Below are 22,506 nucleotides of genomic sequence, written 5' to 3' on the forward strand. Positions count from 1 at the left end.
TCTCTCTCTTTCTCTCTCTCTCTTTCTCTCTCTCTCTCTTTCTCTCTCTCTCTCTTTCTCTCTCTCTCTCTTTCTCTCTCTCTCTCTTTCTCTCTGTAATATATGTGTTTATCTGTTTGTGTGTGTTTACAATATTTCCATTGGTAGGAGATGTTATATTAATTAACAAATAACTTATTTTGTTTTAAGGAGAGATAGTAAAATTTAGATGTTGACCGAACACTTAAGATTTTAGCCATGAGATTACATTTTAACTGTTCCTGGTTCTGTGTTTTGCCAAGCTTCTGAAACTTTAAACTTTCTTTTCTGAAGAATGGTACTATTTCTACAAATGTGTTTCTGTTGTACCACATGAGCAGCTAAGTACAGACTTACGTATGAGAGATTTATAAAAGATATAACATAGGATGGAAAAGGATATGATGAAAACATAAAGGTAGGTATTACAATAGTAGCTTGCATAACTGATACAGACATGAACAAGTTGCTTAACTCTCTGTGTGTCTGCTTTATGTTTGCCATCGCATTCAGCTGTTTATGTTATAAGGCATAGTTTGCAAAATGCCTGGGCCAAGATGGTTTTAAACCAACCCTGTGTGTGCTACTATTGAAAATAAAGACTGTTGCCTAATTATAGATATGATGCTAATTATAAACTCCTGTCTTAAACATCTTGGCCAGAATATTTGTCTGCTATCTTAACTGAATAAATCAAAGTCTGTGAGATGTGATTCATTAGATGGACAAAAGAGGAAAGAAACTTCCAGTTGCTGTCAGCATATCTTGAAGATGATACGTCATAGTTTAGCATAGTTTTGCGTCATTTCACCCTGGGCCTACAAGGCCTTTGAGTGTTAACCTTCATTGTGATCAGAACCCAGCAGGTGCCTGGCTCTGTCACTAAGCTGCTGCAGTACCTGGGGCAAACCTTTCTCTTTGCTCTTCTTTGACTCCATTTCCCCTTTCACTTTCCATCTACCTACAGTTTATATGCTCCTGGGCAGGACTGTGCTTCTAATACTTGTTTGTAATGCTCGTAGGTCATAGGATCCTATTGGCAACTGAGTTACCAAAATGCAAAGAGTTTACAATACATATGTTGCTACACTTAATATTGTATTCTTTGCAGGGACAAATGGGTATGCCTTCTTCTTGATGCGATAAAGGATGATGGCCAGTCTTGAGAGATGATTCTGTGTATAACAGTAGATCCCTGCATTTTCATTAAATTGCTTACTTAGGCTCAAGATTGAAGTCAGCGTATTTGGAATGGTTCTTGTAAAGTAAAGTATAGTGACACAGACAGCTGTTTCCAATGTCTGTCTGTTATAACTTGTCATTTTGTTTCACAGTATGGAAGGTGTGAAACATGACAGGTTAAAATAAGCACAGAAAGAACTGATAGTTTTATGTGGTCATACTAATGAATGAGCTGGGAGTAAAGTTAACTTCATGTGAAACAGTTTAAATTATTTATTTTCAAATCTGAAACTGTGCTTAACATATTGTTAAGTCAGAGCCATGTTGACAGGGTGACGTTAATTACGCTACTGAAAACACATCACATCAGCTGAAAACAATTGTCTTCAGCTATCATTTATGACTCTGTATAGAGCAGGAGCTCCAGCTGTCAAAAATGTTGGCAAACAGTTTCCCCCTCTGTCCATGGAAGTTCCTTTTGATTCACCCTCAGCTGCAAATTAGCTCTTTACTTACAGCAGCAAAATATTAAGTTCAACGGTTGTGGGTTTCTTTTCCCCCTTTTCTGTGAGCATTAAAGAGTGATTGATCTCTTCTCCATTAGAAATGGTACCTCATAAAAATGTAAGGATCTTTGTTCACTGATCCACAATGTAAATTGTATGCGTACACTTATTGTTCCTGTAAATGCTTTCCCACAAATCTCTTCATGATTCAGTTCCTACTCCTTAATTCATAGCAAGAATGTTGTGTCCTTCAGGAAGTTATTACATCTGGGGTTTCCATTCTTTGAAAAGGCTTTGACTTAAGCATCCCTACTGAGAACTGAATGTGACTTGAGTAACATTTGTATGGATGTGTGCTAATAAAAGTGAGGAATTGACTTTTTTCTTCCTTCTTACTCAGCATTGCCATAACTTAAGGACTAAAAACGACTCAAATGAGGAGTGCTGGAAATTCATCTACAAGTAAATGAATGGCTGTCTACTTGAAGTTGCCATATTACGTTTCTCTAGACACTCCTGTTATGTGGTTAATGCAATTAGAGGCTCTACTGGGAGAGTGCATGTTTACACTGTTTATTCATTACGATGTTAGATTATGTCTAATAATGTCTAAATCTCTATTTGTAGGTTAGGCCAAAGACCCTGATTCCAGACAGCCTCCCTATATCCCCGTGCAGAGACCAACCTTCCAAACAGCCTCCTACCTTCCAAAAGGCAACAGTAGTCAGCATCAAAAACCCCAGCCCTGCCCTCCCGACTGCCAATAATACCGTCAGCCATGTACAGACGCCTAACAGCCAGCCACAAAGTGTCACTGAGTCTACATCTATTTCATCTCCTCTGAGCAGTGCAGGAGTGGCGTACGCCATCATATCCACCTCCCCCAACAATGTGACTCCTATTAGCACCAGCGCTACTGTCTCGGTGGTCAACGATAGCATTAAAGTGCAACCACTCCTCATTAGTGCCGACAGCAAGGTAGGTTCTGCTTTTCACTGCATTTTTGTATTAAATACAGGAATTACATTGCAGATGTAAGCAGAATACTCCCCTGGGAGTGTGCAGCCCTGTACAGAGTGGTGTGTCAGTGGTTCCTTTTGAGGCAAATAGTCAGAAAGCAGTGAGAAAATTCTTAAGGGGACACATGAATGCTAGTAGACATTTATCTGTGTACATGCATTTTTTAATGGGAACAAAATGCATCATTGTGTCGCCTGATATTGATGAAACCATATGATCTTCCCTTTCCTTAAGCCAATCCTCACTAATAAAATCCCTGAATTCTGTGAAGACTCAAATTTCTTAGGGACTCCCTCTTCAATTATACAACAATATTAGTTATATCGACTGATCCTGGGGGAGTATATCAAAAATCAGGCATTCTCTTCTACATTTCCAAGGGAAGACCAAATGAAATGAGAGCTCAGGGGTTCAGAACTGATCAGCAGATGAATCAGTAGGAAAAAAACAAGTTATAAATCACTTGTTTTCTCTTTGTACAGCTTTTTAGCTTTGAAATACAAGAACTTCACCATTCTCACACTAGACACACATTCGGTAAAGACTGCCAATGAGCCCAGCAGATATTCACTGTAATTTGCTACCAGGATCCTACTATTTTGGATCTTGTTTGCAGTGCAGGGTCTAATACAGTGCTAAAAAAAGAATAGAGGATGTAGGATGGCTTTTGAGGTTAATAAAAGTAGGTTTCTCTTGCATGTTTTTCTAATGTGATTTATTTTTATTGTACTTAACTGGTTACTGGTTAAAAAACAAATTTCTTTTTATGCTCTTGAATCCTTTAAGAGACTAAATTGCTATAAAATATACAATGATTAAATAACATTGATTAAAAGTGAACAATGGAAAAAGCCTTGTGTTCAAATCCAATAACCTTCATCAAGAAGCTGAGCTTTAGAAGGTCTTCCAGAGTCCCCAGCAAGCTTTGGTTATGGGTGTAAAGTCATATTTATAGTTCTGTGTTCAGAAATTTTCATTCATTCCTTTTAATTTAATATATTTTGAGATGTTATCTGCAACATGTGAATCTCACATGGTAATTCAAAGAATACTAGCAGAGGTGGATATACTAACAGACATGTATGTATAATAGGTCTGTATAGTAATTCCTATAGGTAAAGTTCTAAATCAGAATGAATTTTAATATAAAAATGTGTGTTTTATTTTGTTTATGCAAAACTGGGCATCCCCTGCAAGTAGCTCACAGTACATAAATGCTGAGGATTGAACTCTGATCTCAGTTGTATCAGTATTTGTGAGGAGTATCTTCCTTCTCATCAACATGTACATACTCTGAAATAATACTGGTGTGACTGAGATGAGACTGTGGTTTTGAATGTACAGTCATTCCATCTCTTCTATATGTATTTGTAAAAAAAAGTCAGAGAAAGGAACTTAAAATCACTGACGACATGGAGGTTAAAACTATGCTGCTGAGTCAGCTTTAGAAACCCTCTAAATAAAGTGTCCTAATTTTCAGAGATGCTGTTCAAGTGGCTCCCTTTGGCTGCAATAGGTTTATTATGCATTTATAAAAATGAATCTTTAGAAACATAAATATAGATTTAGAAGTGTGACATAGGTATCCAGTTTTTCACACTTTTGGCTTTTGACTTGCGTTTGTTGCCTGTATAGGTATCAAGTGGTGCCGTGCCTCAATGAAGAATCAAAGGTTTCAGATGGCAAAATCCAGGTTCATATAGTGAATTCTGTTCTTTTATTTGTACATTGTCTTTTAGGTTATCATTATTCAGCCTCAAGTCCAAACCCAGACAGAAAGTAAAGTGGAGACAAAGAAACCTCCTGAAGAGTCAGCTCAGGGACCCCCTGCTACCAAAAAGAAAAAGGAGGAAAATCCAGAGGTGATTTTTTTTTTTTTTTTCTTTACAAATGAGCTACAGTATGGCTTAGTTACAGGAGCCATTTCTAAACATTCTTCTGGGTGAATACAATTACTGCATTTGTGCCCACGGTTCTGCCAGTTGTTCGCCTCTATCTAATCATCACATGCATATGGGGTTATTTCTCCCCCAGTGAGGTGCACTGACAGATGTGGGTTGCATCGTTCAAACCTTGCAATTCCCAAAATGTAAGAATTGTAGGCCTTATGATGATCCAGGCACCTTGCATGGGTGCAGCTGTATTTCTTGTGAAAGATATGTACAAGCTTAATATATTTTCTTTTATGCTATCAAATATGTAACATTGGATTTACAGGCTGTGTATGAGGTTGAATTAACTTTTCTTTTGCAAGCTGAGCTTTTACATTTTCTTCTTCTTTGTAATGAGTCTTGCAATTTTTAGATTGTATGTAACAACATAATTTCTTGCATTTGCTGTGTACATGTCTTCCATATGTATACAGATTCTTTCTAGACTGAAATACATTAAAATCCTTTAAATTGAGTAAGGAAGTGGGAAGTAGGTTATAATATTAAATTTCTTTTATGAACTACATTTGCTATGTAAACTAAAAAATGAATCAGGAAACCATGTAGAAATGGAGCCTATCTTTAACAGGCATTTGGGGTTTTGACTAGATGTATTCAAATTAGATTATGAGTACTTTTGAGGCAGTTTGAGAAGTTATACTGACTGAATCTATTTCCAATATGGAAATATTCAGATCCTGTGAAATCTTAAACTTGCTATTCTAATAAATTTGTAGCAAGAAAGCATCCTTGGAGCTGTAGGTTTAACAGGACTATTACAATATAAATTTACAGGTTGGAGAATATGGGGGGCTCATTCCTTTTACTATTTACCAGACTCATATAATTAAAACAGTGTTGAAGAATAAATGCTGTGGCTTTTAGCCTAGAATATCACAACTTTATGCAGAGGCTCTGCAAAACCAAACATACGAAATCTCCTAAGTTTAAAATCTGGCCCTCGTATGAATCTTCGTTGCCACTTGACAATGGGACTATAGGAGCTTGTTTTGTTTATGGAGGTATTTCTGAAATGTTCTTTCATTGTGTAGCACCCTATGGGCAAAAAGGCTAGTAGGTCCTGCTTAAAAAAATTTTTTTTGGACATTCTATATTCAAGCCTCTGCTCTTGGAGGAGAAGGAGGCAGATAGACTGGAGTCATTTGGTCTGTCCCTTGCCCCAAACCACTCACTAAGGAACATACCCCTGAGCCCCCAGACTATGTTAATCAAGAAACTTGGGAAAGGAGGAAGAAGCACTTCCTTGCCCACACCCACTGGTATATACCTGATTTTGCAGCTGAAGCCAGCGGCCCAAGTGCCAAAATGCCTCTGCAGTACCTGCTATTTCTGTGCACACCATTCCTCTCCCTTTAAATCCCTTACCAGGCAGAAAGCTTTGCAGAGGCAACCTTATAACATTGTTCTTCAGGGCCCCGCATGCAAATTTACACCTTACTGAGTTGTCAGAGCACATGCAATAGCTAGCTATCCGTTCACGAACCATGGACCACATCTCTTCTGGAAAAACTGGAAGTTCTGACCACACAGTGGCCAGCTAGCAAGGTGGTAGTGAGGAATCTCCAGTCCAGCTTCACCCATTTACCCAGTCAGGGAAGGCATGACAGGGGAGCACAAAGCTGCTGGAGATGCACACTTTTCCTTCCTCCCTGGCCAGGACTGAGAGACACTGAAAGAGCTAGAATAAAAAGAGGAAGCAAAAAGAGAACTTTAGAAAAATCATCCATTTTCTTCATGTATAACTTATACCCCCAAAATATAGAGCAAAAATTCCAGGGAGATGCCGGGAAGAGACTATGAGACTGGGGGACACTTTTTAGTATAGCAATTATAAATTTAATGAGCTTTCTGTTGAATTCCTGACTATCCTGGTGCCATTGATCCTTATGACTACTTTGTTCACGTAACTGAAAACATTGTTCCTACCCTGTATACAGGAGGTTTCTGCAAGCACAGTTTTCTGCATAGGATGCAGAAGCTATGCCTTTGACTATGACTTTTTTTTCCTTTTTCATAGATTTGTTCCACAGCCTTAAATGTGTAGGTCTAGAGTTAATTTCTTTTGTTCTTTGAAAGTAAACTTTAGTTGATTATCATGTATTTATGCAATTAGTGTAATTAGAACTAACAGCATAATTAGTGTAAACACATGTAATGACATAAATAGAACATATAATTACAAAATGAAATGGTTTTGTAAAAATCTTTGTTTTGCTACATGAAAAGACATTCTGCACATTTCTAAAAGCATTTGAGGCTGTTTGACAGATTATTAATTTTAAGGCAAAGAATAATAAAGATACCACGATTTTTTTTTTAAGTAAATAAGTACTCTAGGCACTTCTCTCCACACCTTTATTTATCTTCAGAGCACAAAACTGAGGCAGGAACTCCAATACTTCTCAACATAAATATCAGTCATGACAGACTGCGATTTAAGAAATTTAATTTAAAATAGTACAACAAATAAAACAGAAATAACCAGGCTTACAAACAGCCAGGAATTCCTTATGTAGTTGCTGAATGTAATGGAATAAACACAGAAGATTAAGGATACTTATTTTCTTTTGTTCATGGCTCGGTCATTCTGTTGGGAGGCTGTAAAGCTGATTCTGGATGCAGCTCCCTGCAATTTGTGTGCATTTTGCATAAGGCTAAGATTTTTCCCATCCCTGACTACTTTAGTCATTAGGCTAAAGCAAGGTTCCTTGTGTCTGCTGTTCTTGCAGCTAGAACTCCTGGACACCCAGCTGTGGAATGGCTTTCCTAGAAGGGAGAGAGAGTCTCTGTCACCCAGGATAATCCCAGGTCCAGTGACAAAGCACTCTCCTGGGATATGAGCAGTGTGAGTTTAGTCCCCCTCAGGCTGAGGAGGGCCTGGAAAAGCAGGCCTCCCACTCCCTTGAGTGAGCATGGCTCTCCAGAGGGTGGAGGCAACTAACTGAAGCAGTTAATTGCAGCCAGTCTAGTGATGGCTTTCATCAGCACCAGCCTCTCCCACTGGAATGAATTCTGCAAAGAATGAATGCAAGGGAGCTGTTCCTTTCTGGAATAAGTGTCTACTTTTTTTGAGGACCTCAGATGCAGAAATAAATGGTCAGAATTCCTCCCAATACTTTTTGAATCTTCTTTTATATATTGCTAAAATTTTACATTTCTGGCAACTTTTTGCATGATATTTTAGTAGTGTGTTATTTAAAAAGTAAAATTCTGCAATGAATGCTGGTTATTTAGATAACAGCATTTTTAACTCCACCTAAGAAAGACAGGAGAGACACATTGCAGTTTTGGGCTAAATGCTAGTGTTAGGCCCAGAACAAAAACCTGGAGAAACTGAAGCATCAGTAGTGTGGTTTACTGTAAAGAGAATGAGCAACGTTTCATTGTAGTTACTCTGTGATATTTGAAAGGAAAGCATAGCAGTGGAAGTTGTATTTTGAGTTGAATTCAATGAACTATGTGAGTATGCAGTAGGAAAACCCATAAAAACAAATATTCTGTTAATATGCTTGTTAAAAAGAATATAGTTTGTACTGGGATTTTTGAAAAGGAACCATCTTTCAAATATCTATGGAAACTAACCCTTCCTATCTTTAATAATGAGATAATTATCAAGTCCGTTTATGAAAACTCATCATACATTAAACAAGTATGCTATCATTAAATTTAATTAGAAATTTGTTCAAATAATTTTAGCATGAAGAGAGAAAATTGTTTAGAAAGCATTGCAGTACTCAAAAAATTTTAGTTTAGATGTAAGAAAAAGTATGCTCCCTTTACAGTTTAATGTTTGGATTATACAGGCATTCCATGCTCCATTGTGGAAATGTGATCACATATTAACCATTCCAACTTTCTAAATCTAGCTATTATTATTACTGCTCAGAGACTGCTTTGAGACTTATCCTGTCACAAAGTTATTTTTGGTGGGGTCAGGTGAAGCTTGTAATTCAACTCAGTTGACTAATTTTCTTCTCAGATCTGCACAGTGGATCTCAGATCAAATATTCATCTTCCTGTTCATGTGTGGAACCCCCACTGTGACTAGCTCGTGTTTTAGACATGTAAGGAGTGAATGTTACTGAAATCAAGGTCTGACATGCAAAAGAACACATGTGCCTGTCATTATCACAGTTATTGAAGGCAGAAGTATAGCATAAGTATCATCTAAATTGCCAGTGCTGAGATTCCACATGACCATTTTTTAATCTACAGGAAGAATTACCTACTAGGAGATTGTGGAAAGACAATATTCCCATCTTACGAGGTTGTTAATTCACCTCTTTGGTAGAGATTTTCACAGATGGAAGATATGGATACCCAATGCTGACCACCTGATTTTGAAGAACCTACCCCTCAACTAGATCTTTTTATGAGGATATGCTTATTTTTATACTTTCACTGTGTTAAAGTCAGAAATACCAAGGAAATAGTAGTTCTATTGACTTATCAGTTGTTTTTATCCTGAACTGAAATGAAAAGCTGAAACATGAAGCTTTTCACAAAACAAAAAGGTCAAACTAATTTTGACTTGGAAGTGCTGAAACATATTCTCCTCACACTTCTTTGATTGAAACAGAATGTTTTGACCTTCTACCACTTAAACACTGTCTTAATTTGACCTAAATCTACACATTTTATTTTGGCTGAGTAAGATCATTGCATCTTCCTATGATCTTTGGATGCTTTGTCAGAGTTGGATTGTAGGTTCTGCTTTCCTAATAGCTTGGTATTTGTAGTCAGATTGTCTCCCCCGTGGAATGGCACCTTGTAAGAATGACACTTGGGTAACATGGTCCAGCAAGATTTTTCAGCACAGCAGAGAGAGGATATCGCTTTGACCCCACAGTACCATAGACATGACGCAAAGCCAGAGAGTTCAGTTCAGTTTGGGCTTGAAATAACACGGCAGAATTTCAGCTTTCCATCAAAAAAATTATATGAAGGCTTCAGCAAAACTTCTTCCCTAAGGAAAAATTTCCCAATGAAAAATCACTGACAGAAAATTTGGTCTGCTCTAGTACCTGCCTTATTACTGCGTTGGCATATTTGAAGATTTGTCAGTATGCAGATCTGCTTTATGCATATATAATATGTAAGAATTCTGAGTAATGTTGTAGATCGTATTCCTCACTGCAGCATGCATTCACCACTGTCAGTGAGAGATGTTTGTTCACTCCCATTGGGGACAGATATTGGATCAGTGTACCTCTTCCTAATTTATGCCTGCGGTATTCTTACTATGTACCTTGGGAAGAGCAATTTCTGAAAGGTGGGGGGGAAGGCGATCAATATGCCTTTGAATTTCTTGTTAATTATTAGAAGATGCATAGCACTGCAAAGTTTACTGAAAGTGTATCATTCCTTCTTTTATTTTATACAGCTTGCTTATATCCAATAAAAGAAGTGCCATTTCCAGACAGTAATAATAATACACAGATCACTTCTCTAAAAAATGGTCTAAAACAGTAACTAGCAATATGGATTTGAATTGATTGAATTGGTTGAATTTTGATCATGAGCTGTGTAAAATCAGTAATCGTACAGCACTCGCTTTGTAGGTCTCTGAATTGCTAAAGCCATATAATCATACAAGTAGGACATGTCTGGCCAGACATACCTGAAGCAAATCTTTAATTGAAGTTCTTCACATTATTATGCATTCAAATAATAGACATTTCTAAAAGACCTTTACTGGGTTTATTCTGGCAATGCTAGGTTATTTATTTACTTATGTTTACCATGATTGCTATAGGAAAAAGTCTAACCCCTGTTTATTTTTTCCTTAGAAAATTGCCTTTATGGTAGCATTAGGACTGGTTACAACAGAACATTTGGAAGGTAAGATGGCATATGTTGTTTTACAGCTCAGTTTTTGAGTGAAATCTTTTCCCTCTGCTGCTCTGCGGCCAATTGATGATTCTGTCCTCAGAAGGGCTACAGAAGATCAGGTGCAATGTTGCCTATGCACAATTACACTTTTAAGCCTCAAAACCATGGCTGACCTTATCTTGTTCTGCCTCCAATTCCATTGTGCAGCTCAAGAGGAGTGGGAACTGGCTTCACAGCTGGCGCAGTTGGCCTAAGCTGGCGTTTTCATAGCTCAACAGGCAGTCGTCCTGGTCCTGTAAAGGCTGTTAGCAACTGGAGGGAGCTAGTGAAGCTGAAAGTCTGCAAAGGCTCTGACCAACACTGATCTGTCTGAAGAGTCAGGGAGGTTCAAATATATTTACCCAAATCTTCTGTAAGCAAGCATGCCCTCTCCTCCTTCACCACAGGAGATGGAACTATTCCCATTTCTTGAGTTAATTGGATCTGTTGTCTCTAGCGTTCCGCAGAACAAGGTGTAAAATAGTGGTGAAATTCAGGATTTGTTTGGTATGATTTTAAGCAAATTAAAAAAAAAACCCTCTGACTAAGATTTCCTTTTCGTCCATTTTTATTTAGCCAAAAATAAACTAATTTTCAGACTTTGAGCCTACTTCTATAGGAGAGCTGCTTGCATACCTTCCTAGGCTTCTGAACATGATTTCAGACAAATAATGCACATAAATTAAATGCAGGAGTCGCATACTGTTCAGTGTTCTTTTGCAACCTTCTAAAAATACCGTGCAAGAATTAAGAGATTTGCATCTTTCTTTGTCTTAGGTTTGTCCCTCTGAAAATGTAGATGAGGGGAAGAAAAGAGCTTGTTCAGCAAATATGCCAAAGGTGTGAAATGGCTTTGAGGAGTTCTTGACAGAAGGAGCTGGTTCTTGTGGACAGAGCAATAGATACAGCCATTAGTCTTATTAAAAAAAAAAAAAAATACAGCTTGAGATGTTTTAGTTTTATCCTCAGCCAATATAATTTGGTGTGTTCCATTGATATTAGGAGAACTAATATCTGATATCTGTGCCAGCTGAAAATGATTTTTGATTACAAAAGATGTTAATGATAATTGACACCTACCACCCATCCCATGAACCCTAGTCAACAAATTACTTAGGAATTTCCAGTGTACAAATTTTAGGGAAATCAACAAGACTGATTATCTGCTTTAAAGGTAGCCACATTGCTAGATATCTTGCTGACTCAAGAGCCCAAGTTACCATTTTACAGCTTGATTTCCTTTTAATAAGATTCTTTGCACTTCTCTTCCTTGGTTTTAAAATAGGTTGTAAATTAGGGAGAAAATAATGTCTTAATTAAAAGGTCTTGTCAATATATATAGCAGGTTTTCTCTGGGTTTTGTTGCCTTTTTTTTTTTTCAGTGTCTCTCCTCTTTAAATCTGCATTTTAGAAAATCATTTAATGTCCTAGTGACTGAGAATTTTAAAGCAGTTTAAAGAAAGTTTAAGCCATTGGCCTTTTTAATCCCTTAATGGTAATGGATTGAAATGGAAATTAAAAAGCTACAGCAATTTTGGGGGGAGAATTCTAATCCAAAAAGTGCCAATGATGACAGGTTTTTGTTTTCTTTGTCTAAGTAAAGTAGGACAACGTTTGAAATTGTGCTGAAGTGTAAATTATGCTTACAACACAGAGAACTTGATTTTGAATAATTCTTTACCTTTTGATTTTATTGGAACTAATAAATTGTTTGTGTGGATTTAGTGTTTATGTTAAAAACACCAAGTAGCACTCTGTTCTGTTTGTTATACAGTAAGTATAGAGATGCACATTTTAAACCTAACTCCTACAATACTAATCCTGCAAAATCAATTCTTTCAGACAAATTCACTTTTTACATTCCTACTAGCTTTAAATAAATGGTACCTACATCAAGCTATTTTATATGGAAAAGGTATTTCTTCATGACTATTGGTGATTACAACTGTCAAAAATACCCTTATAGCTTTCACATGCTGAAGGTTTATTATTTTAGTGCTATGTCATATTTACTGTTATCGGCCATTGCTATTTATCAGGAGGTAGCGGTCATTACACAGTTCAGTTTATTTTAGTACTTCTAATGTGTTTCTCAATTTTACATTTTTGGAATTAAACTGTATCAAGATTGAGTCATTAAAAGCCTATTCATTCAGTATCATTAATTTGCAGCATTATTGCTTTTCTTCATTTTCTTCATTAATTTTGTGGTGAAGGGCTGTGATCCACTCCTATATGGAGTTCTCTATCAGCTTAGCAGCCTTCCCATCTAACTTCCAGAGGAATGTTTTCCCTGTACTGGAAACAGAGCACTGTTCTGCAGAGACCAAACATGAGGCATCTTTTGAGGGCTTTTACAGTAAATGAACCTTCTGCTGACATTCTGCAAGATATGGATTTCACTAAGCATAAATTGTCATTACAGGCCTCATGGAATGACCATACAGAATGTTTATTGATGATGGTGGTGGGGTAGTTCATTGAAGCTCTGCCTCAGACAGAAACTTATCTTCAAGTATATTCATCTCTGTCAAATGTATTAGAGTTTAGCTTTGTTTTCCTGTTTGGATTTTTTTTTTTTAAATAAACTAAGGAATAAGATCTCCCAAGTTTATGATGTAGTGTATGAATGTGACATACTAAATCTTTTTCTCTAGGCTACTAGAACACTTACCACTGTGTAAAAAGAAATGGATTTAAAAAATTTAGATACAAAACAAAATGTTTTCAAGGATTGTTCAGTTCAGCTCATTCTAAAAATGAACTTCTTTTTTTACCTTAGAAAAAGAAAAAAATAAAATATTTCCATTTGGATTATTGGCACATTTTAATCAGTTAAAAGAAATTGTTTCTCTTCACTGTATTAAGCCCTGTTTTGGTCCATTTAAAAATTATTCAGGCCTCTTTTTTTTTTTTTTTTTTAATTTAACGTATCAAAATGTTTTGATTTTTTCAGGAAAAATCTTGTAATGTTTTTAGCCAGAGCTATTGCAAAACTTGACCCAAATTTGTGGGTTTCCTGCCTCCAAAACTACCTGGTGTAGTTGAATTTTCTGATGAAAAGTAAATTCACTTTACATTATCCCAGCATCACAGTTAAATACAATTAGTTATTCTGTAGTAGCTCATCAGTGCCCTGTGTGATATGAACATGGTTATCCTAGCCCAGTTTCCAGTGAATTGTTATCCACATCACTAAAATCCAGGGCACATTTGGTATCAGCTGGAGCTCTTTCTGCCAAATTTAGCAGAAAGGGCAGCATCTAGATGAGCATTTAGATTGAATTTATATACTCTAGAGTATATTACCCCTTATCTCTCAAGCCTGGATATTTTTTGTGTTCACAGTTTCCATAAATAAACTGCTCACATCCTGTCTTCCCTCCCTGATGGTTGGTGCATGGGTAGGTAGGGTGGAGTACATTAAGTGTCCTTTGAGTTCCTTGCATTCACTCACTTAAGGTGGAACACTCAGTGGTCACATATAATGAAGCTTCTTCACTGCTCATTACTCCCCCTCTCCTTATTTCCACCATTGCTATTCCTTTTGCCACCAGTCAGCTTTGTTCTTTTATCTCCATCCCATAGTGATGCTTCTTTGAAAGCTGTACTCCAGGCCTGTGCCACATGTGTGGGTCAGAGTCCATCAGATGGCTCTCTTGCCTTGATGAGAGAATGTACCAAAGAAATTCTTTTTTAAACCTGGAACACATAAGGGCAGGGAGCTGAAGATGCATCACAGTCTCCTTCTGAAGACACTCAGCCCAGTTTTGCACCCTGACATATAGAAGCTCTGCCATGTGAAATTCTTAGTTTCTTCTTCTGGACCAGTGAAAAGTCCCAATATCCTATCCCTGTGACAACCTCTGAAAAAGGCTACAGCTGGGTGATCCTAACTCCAGCCATTTCACGGCTCCATCACAAGGACCCTGAGATTGTTGCAGCCCTGGATTCACTTGCCATAGGGAATCTGTAGACCACAGAGGCTGGGTTGCTAACACTGGCTGCAAGAACCATGGTTACAGCCCGCACTGTTAAGATCAAAGTAAAAAGTCAGCAGAGGTCCACTTCTTCCTTTTCTCTGCCAGCCTTGAGGCCCAATTTCCACTCTTGTGACATCTCTGCCACCTTCTGATGATGTGTGCATTCCCCATGTTATCATAAGGATTGTAACTGACATCAAGAACAACCATCTTAATTCATGTGGCTCTGTGACAGGTTGTTGGATCCATTGATCCACCGATCCTGCTACTGAGACCAGATTCCCTTCAGAGGAGGCCAAAGGGTTTGAAACCTTCAGGACTGTAATTTCTACATAGCCATAAGAGCATTTCACAGGAAATACCTTCACTGTGGAACAGAACTGTTACCCATCCAATAACCTTGTGGGTGGAGTTTTCCTAGCACCAGATGTGCTAACAAAGATGCTGGCAGTGGTTGCAGCCAAGGAGTTTATCATCATTTGGCATCTCAGTGCAGTCTTAGATTACACATTTCTTCATAGTGAAATTCTGTATAGCTCCCTGGGCCACATGGCAGCCTATGTCTGTCTCATGCCTGACTGTGACATGACCTGACTGTACACCTTGAATTTCCCTAGGCGACACCTTCTGAGCGTGAGAGATGAGATGCTCCCTTGCCAGTAGGAAAACCTAGCGGGAATATGCAAGTAGCTGCTCTTGCATTTTTCTCATCTGTCCAGTTTCCTCCCGATAGGTCTGTGTCTCCAAGGGCTGGGGTTTAGCCAATAGTCCTTTGTGAATGAAAAGTTCCAAATCAGTATCTTGGAACTCAGAGCAGTACAAAACCTATGCAAAGTGTTAGCCTCATCTCTAAGGACACCATGTCCAAGACATAACAGATAATACTAATATCATGTACGGTAGCAACACTTAAAGTGATACATGGCCCCTTTTACTCTGTGGGGAAGTGATCAAGCTTTGGAAAGGGTGCCTGGAAACAAGAATTATGTGTCAGGAATCCACTTCCCATGTATCATGTATATCCTGAAAGCTGGACTGTGTCTTACTGTTGGATTGCAAATGGGAGATAGTGCACAATATCCTGAAGGCCATTTTCTGGCACTGAGGATGTTCTGAGATAGACATCTTTACATCAGACCGACAAAAGATGCCAGACCTTCTGCAGAACCAGGCAGTGTCCTGAGTTAGGTGTGCTTCTGGTTTGCTTGGCAGACAAGCTAGTCTTCCTGCCAGTTCCTTTCCTTCTGAGAGATGTCTGCTCTTACTTTCTTACCAAAATAAAAAGTAGGCTGTAAAATACATTATTATAGTAATCTCACCATTCTCAACTGACATGAACAGCTGGAGAAAAATTCAATACATGAGAGCAATTAAATCCTAGATAAGGTAAAAGTAATGTTAAACCCACATATTTCAGTGGGTCAGGTTTTCGCTCACTCTTTCTGTGACTACTTGCAGAACTATGCGTACAACTAATCATTGCTGAGTAAATACTATCTCGAATAGGTGTTAGCATTTAGTGCAAGAGAGTTCTCTTGTGTATCACCCTTTTTCAAACAGTACTGCAATTCAATGAGCCTTTGTCTGCTGTTTCCATTGGCACAGATGTATGTATTGCTCATAATATTTTGCATGCTCAAAATCATGAAATTGTGTATTTTGGATTCATAAGTTGTCACTCCCTAGTTAGAACTGAATCTAGCCTTCCCATTATGACCATGCTTTTTCTAATCTTAGCAGAGGAAAAGTAATGTAAATGAAATTTAAAAGGACCTTATACTTTCATCTGATATGACTTACAAGGCTTAACTGCTTTATATGATTCATTTTAGTTAACAGCAGACATTGATGGTGTTTTGAAAGCTCTCTGTTAATGCTTACTAAATATATTTCTAAAAGGATCATAACAAAAATCTTGTAGAGCAGCATAAGTCCACCTTGGAGGAAAAAAAAATAAAAATGCCTGTGTTTTGACTCTTACAAGGAAAAGCTTATTAATGCCAAACCTTGAACTGTAACAAATATCAGTGCTGATGCAACCCAATTATATTTTAGAAACTGAAACTGAACACAAAACCCAAGGGGTTGAGGGTAAGAGCATCTTGCTTAACAAGTTAGATCTACGTTTTTCCCTGATGAATGAGAAATACACAATTAATGTTTCTTTCCATGGTTACAGAAATCCAGAGCAAGCGTCAGGAAAGAAAGAGGAGAAGCACAGCAAATCCAGCCTACAGTGGACTCTTGGAAACAGAGGTACTTTATCATTCACTCTTTCTACCACAGTTCTATTTCATGTCAATAAAAAGTGTTTCTTATTAAAAAAGTATATATGAATGCAAAACCATGCATTTGCTTGTAAAGAGATATTGATGTGGAAAAGAAAGAAAAGATTTCATCTTAGTATCTAAGCAACAGGTTTTCACACCACAACATCACTTGCTTCAAACTGAAATTCATGTTAGTTTTAATAAAGGCCAAAAGGACTAAATTAATATGGGTCCTAATTACTCTTGTACCCATACAGAAGGTCCCTGTAGGTCAGAACTAAGGAACAGAAGTGAGGCATTATGTTGAAACTTGCATTGCTATTCCTCTTTTCATATGTGCTAAAGAATAAATGGAGAACTTTGCTTTTCATATTAGTAACATATTCATAAAAGGAATGTATTGGTTTAAGAATCAGTGTGCTCTGCAGGTGGTAAGGAAGCCTGCACAGTAAATACAATAATGCATAATTAAAAATAAAACTGCTATGGGTAATCTCTGATGTCTGTTATACATACACTGTCACATTTATGGCAGTAGCAAAATTTGGTCCTACGCAATACCGGATTGCAAACCTCATCTAAAAACAGCATATAAATAGACTTAACTTTTTCTGAAATTAATTTTTATTTTGTTTCTGAATTGAAATATATACATTTATTTGCTGTATTAAAATTCTGCCTTTAAAATTTCTCCCCAGTTTGGGGTCAGTATTTGAACTTCGGAATGGAAACTATTAGAGCTGCTGTTTCTACAGAAATAAAACTGATTTGCAACCAACTCTCTGTATAAGCAAGATTTCTCTGTGTTTTGAGTTCTTTAAGCCTAAAGAAAGTGATTTTTCTTTGTTTAGGTACCAACAATGCAGAATTTTTGGTCTGTCAGTGTTTCAGATATCCAAGTTTATTGGCAGAGGGCAAACAGATGATGCTAAGAAGAAATCCACCAGTGTAGTCAAGCTGCTTAGTGGCTTGATTGTTCATTTTTGAAAGCATTGGTGTTTTTTACACTCTAGATCAGCTCTGGACTCTTGAATTCTTCCAGACTAAGGAACTTTTCTCTAGTGACCTCTAAAGAACAAATTCTGATGTTCATACATCCAGTATTTAACATTGTTGGAACCTTAGCCTTACTAGTGTTAAATTTGTGCTGTCTCCTCTGAGGTTGGTTTGTCCTGGTGAGTTTATTAAAACACTTGCTTTGTGGTTGTACTCTGAGCAGTGTTTTTGAGAAACTCGATTATTTTGAGCAGGGGTGGAGGAAGTAATGGAGGAGGACTGCTGCACCCCTAGTTCATATTTCTCATTAGATCTATTCTCAGAAGCCTATCCTGAAGTGAAGGATGGCACATAGAGAGAATGTCTGTTGAAGAGTCCTGTGGTTGATCATCTGTGTCCTCATTAGGAGCTGTCATTAAATACTGACCATGGGGAATGCCATTCAAGGAAAATGGAGGCAGATGGTTTTTCTCTGATCAATTAGCTGCTCAGATTGATTTGCTAATCAGTGAGTTGAGGTATTTTGTGGCATTTCAGGCATTTTGGTGCAGTTTAATTTACGGTTAGTCTACTGAATGATCTTTAATTCATGATTATTTAAATTGAAATTGCATATAAATTAGACTTTTTATTTGCCAACGCCCCTCAAACGGCAGGAGCTTAGCATCTGTAGTGGTGATGCTAACTTCCTTGATTACAAAAATGTGATCAGTCTTATGTCTTCGTTTGAATGTTTTTCTTTTTCTTTTTCAAAGCTTTCTTATGTTTTTGAGATACAATTTTTTTCTCCCACCTCAGTGGCTTATTTTTTGCATAGGAAGGGGTTAAGTTTCAGGCTGGATGTTTTTTGAAGAAAGAAATGCCAACTGAAAATTCATTAACAGACTGCCAGGCACCCATGTATAAGAGAACAGTTTACTCACCACAGATTAAATCATTTGTTAGCAAAAAAACCTCTAATTTTCCTCCAAGCAGAGTCTAACAATATCTAATGGAGGAAAATGGTACAGTTTTCAGTCCTACTGAAAAGTATTGGATGGCTTACAGGAACAATTAGAGGTTATATAGACTGTTAATGAAGCCCGGGTTGCTATTGGTCAATAGCTTTTACCATCTGACAAGCTGGAGATGGACTACATTACGTTAGTTAAACATCTCAGTTGTGTTTCCAGTGGACTGTGTTTTCAGGTTTGAAAGTCTTTTTGGTGACCACATGAAAATGAAATGACTGCCAGCTCTTAGGGCTTGTACATATTAACTTCTGAAGGAGAAATATTTTGCTTAGGCTGTAGTACACAGCTTGCAAACAAAATATGTTCCTTCTAGCTGTGGGCAATTGTCACAGAAAGTAGTGATGTCTTTTTGCAGGTGGGATGTCCATCACCATTGCTATATACACAAATAGAAATTTCATCTCACAGCGACAATTTAATATGTAGTTTTTCCTTTATGAACTTCCTTTATCTCCTAAGTTTGGAGTTACTATCGCTGTTACCAATCTCTGGAAGGTCTCCTGAAGCTCAATTAATAACATTTGCAATTTATGTTTATCTCTTGTTAATAAAATCTAATGCACGTAAAGCTGCTCTATGAAAGACTTGTTAGAATGGTAAATAGTGCAACTGTTTAAACTTAGGGGTTAGCAGCAAATCTTCTAAGTCACAGAATTAGCTTCTGGATTCTTGGTCATGTATGAAGGAAGCTCTTTAGAGGTTGTTAATACAAAACAGTGAGAGACAGAGCACTTTTCAATGACTGTGGTTTCTTTTCCCTTGCAGCGGAAACGCCTTGCATCAAATTATTTGAATAACCCCTTGTTTCTTTCAGCAAGAGGTAAGCATATTTTTAGATGAATATACTACTGTTCTAATTACATGTTAAATATTTATTAGTAGGATTTCTTATGAATTACTGCTGGAGTACTATAAGGTGTAACTTTGTGTAAGGTCCTTGCACTTTTGCATGTGCTGTGAAAATAGATGGTATTGCTACAAAAAACAGTTAAGGGATAAGGCTAAAGGTCAAAACTATGTAGAAACTGATCCAAAGTCTCTTCAATCAATGAAAAATCTGATCTCTAGCATTGTAATCACCATGCAGTAGGAGAACTAATTGAACAAGACAGTATTACCAACCCCAAGTACTTAAAAATACGTATCGAAAAACTTGGATTAAAAAAATTTTATAGTGTTCTGGGCTTTTCATTTGTTTCTCTTTTGTCAGCTTTAAGAACTTGCTGTCCATCCTCAAGGGCTAGAAATTACCATATCTTTCACTTTAAAAACAACATCTGAAAAACGTTTTTCTGACTCCAAGAGCTAGAGCCATAAAACTAGATTTGATGGCCTTGAAGATGCCTTCCAATCTTGTATTTTTAAGAACTTCAGATGCTGAAAATTTCATGGTAAAAGCCTTGAGAATAAACATTTCAGAGGAGCCATTTGGAGATGATGATGATTAGCTCGTGTCAAGAAGCCCATTCCAGGAAGAAGGTGCAACATATAGAAAAGGCAGAGTCAGGAGTGGGAGAAGAAACAAGGACAATATTGAGCTGAGACAACTGCATGGAATTTAATTCTTCAGATGGGAGGCATGTAGAATTTTAGGGGAGAAAGTGAGAAGCTTGAATTCATTTAAGAGGAGAGAAAGACAGTAACAAAATGTGATTATGTCCTTCCCTGGTGTTGCCTTTACAACTTAAGCTTTACTGAGGTGCATCACAATTAAGGGAACACAGGGGTTTTTCTAAGCCAGGTATTATTTCAGAATAAGGAACATTTGCAAGAGTTGTTTCAATAAGACATAAAATTTTAACATATTTTCAGTGTTTGCTTGATATATCTGTCAAGTGTCACATTTAGAGCTTAAGATTCGTGTTTCTGGTCCGGCCTTGCACTCCTGTGCCACAGGATCAGCAGCTTAAACGCTCTTGGTGCTTCTCTTCACCTTCAAAACTTCACGTGCTAGATACAGACAATTGGCCTACTTACAACATGCCTCTAACGCATAGGGTCTCAGAGGACTAGAGGTTATTACACAGTAAACAGTTACGATGACATGCCTCTTAGCAAGAGCCTATGCTCATGTGAGCCCCAGTGGAAAAAATTATTCCTGGTTTAGTTTTCTCTTTGAAATTAAAACTATAATTTATCATTTGTCTTATCATAGTACTTGTTTTTCCCCATATAAATGCTTATCTAGAGAGACTGACGATGTTAGCAAGCCATATCCTTAGCCTCTCAATGATTTTCTTATAAGTTAGGGTTTGATTTCTGTGACTTTCTTTCCTCCATGTTTCCCAGGAAGGAAGTAGAGAGGTGTTGTAAGGAAGTAGAGAGGTGAGAAAGTTCTGATGATGCGACTGTAACAAAGCTGCTTGGAAGACAGCACAATCCTTAATTGTTCATTCTTTTTTGAGTCCTATCTATCTCTGTGGTTTGAGTCCTATCTATCTCAGCATCCAGACTCTGTGTTCAGATTCTTCATATTCTGTCAATTTGAACTTCTTTATAGCAGAGCTTCCCACCCCTTAGGTGTTCATTAGTTACATGTAATTGCGACATGCGCTGGGCACAGTTGTGCTAGATGCTGTATAAACTCAGAACCAAAGGCAGTTGCTGTCCCAGACAGCGTGGAATTTCAGTAGTCTCGTTGTCTGCCTTCAAAGCATAGTCGACTGCCCCTTCTATTGTGTAACACTCCTTAAAAAAAATACTTCCGTTTAATTTTTCAGCAACTTGAAGGCAGAAGTGAACATACTTTAAAATGTTTAAAACTCCATAGTAAAAGTGAGCTGAAAAGAGAAATAAACAGAATAAAAATCCCTTTGAAGTACAGGGAACAACTCTCATTTCTAGAACTGTTCAGGAGAACAATTCTTGTAAATTCTCAGCAAAATATCAATTAATCAAAATTCATTTATCTGAAAATGTCTTACCTGAAATCCCTTGACATACATCATTTGTACAAGAAACTCTTCAATTATCGAGCCTCTGTTTATCTGAGTAACATTTATATCCCCTGAATAATCATGGTGTCATATACACATGGGTCTCTGTGTGTATTTGTGTATACGAAGTGACATATACAGATTTTAAAAGTCTGTGGTTATTTATAGAACTCATTGCAAGAGGATGCTACAATTGCTGGAAAAATTAGGCAGGTTTATAGAATTTGCTGTTAAACATAAGGATGAAGATGCAAACTCCAGGTTAGGGGAGTCCATAAACTGTAGACTGCTAGATTCTGGGAGGATACTCCCGGAGCAGGAAGTTTTACTCTATGCTTGCTCTGTTCTTGCCCTCTGTGCCTAAAGGGCCAGTGCTGGAGATTGTAAGCAACAGACACTGGGCTTCATATCCTCTGGTCTAGCTTGGATGCGGATGTTCCTTCACCCTTATGTTCCCATTTTCACATGTGTGCGAGTGTGGTGTGAATGTGTCTGCATATGTAGGTGTGTGTGTATGGTGATGGATATAACAGATGAGACTTCTACTATGTGACAGCAGGAAGCAACTGAAGTCTGAGGTTACTCTGCGTAGGTGGGATCACACTGTGGCAGCTATATCCCCGCCACATCGGAGAGGGAACTGAAGGAGCTAAGGACAGAAATATCAATTTGGTTGTCACCACTTTAATCTAAAGAGAGGCCTCTCCATCAGCTGTTTGTCACAGGGACAGTCTGCATGAGTCTCTTATGAGTCAGCAG

The 22,506-nt window shown here is 37.6% G+C and overlaps 1 protein-coding gene across 1 annotated transcript in view; it reads left to right on the plus strand.

Moving 5' to 3' along the window:
• PHF21B (PHD finger protein 21B) overlaps positions 1–22,506 on the plus strand; it is a 160,763-nt gene that overhangs the window by 130,223 nt on the left and 8,034 nt on the right. The window contains exons 5-9 of the mRNA XM_026086236.1: positions 2,334–2,684; positions 4,466–4,588; positions 10,468–10,519; positions 16,712–16,788; positions 19,577–19,631. Coding sequence (XP_025942021.1) covers positions 2,334–2,684; positions 4,466–4,588; positions 10,468–10,519; positions 16,712–16,788; positions 19,577–19,631 — 658 coding nt within the window. The remainder of the gene's footprint in view (positions 1–2,333; positions 2,685–4,465; positions 4,589–10,467; positions 10,520–16,711; positions 16,789–19,576; positions 19,632–22,506) is intronic.

This window comes from Apteryx rowi, unplaced genomic scaffold, assembly GCF_003343035.1.
Source record: "Apteryx rowi isolate R43461 unplaced genomic scaffold, aptRow1 scaffold_689, whole genome shotgun sequence".
Taxonomy (NCBI): Eukaryota; Metazoa; Chordata; class Aves; order Apterygiformes; family Apterygidae; genus Apteryx; species Apteryx rowi.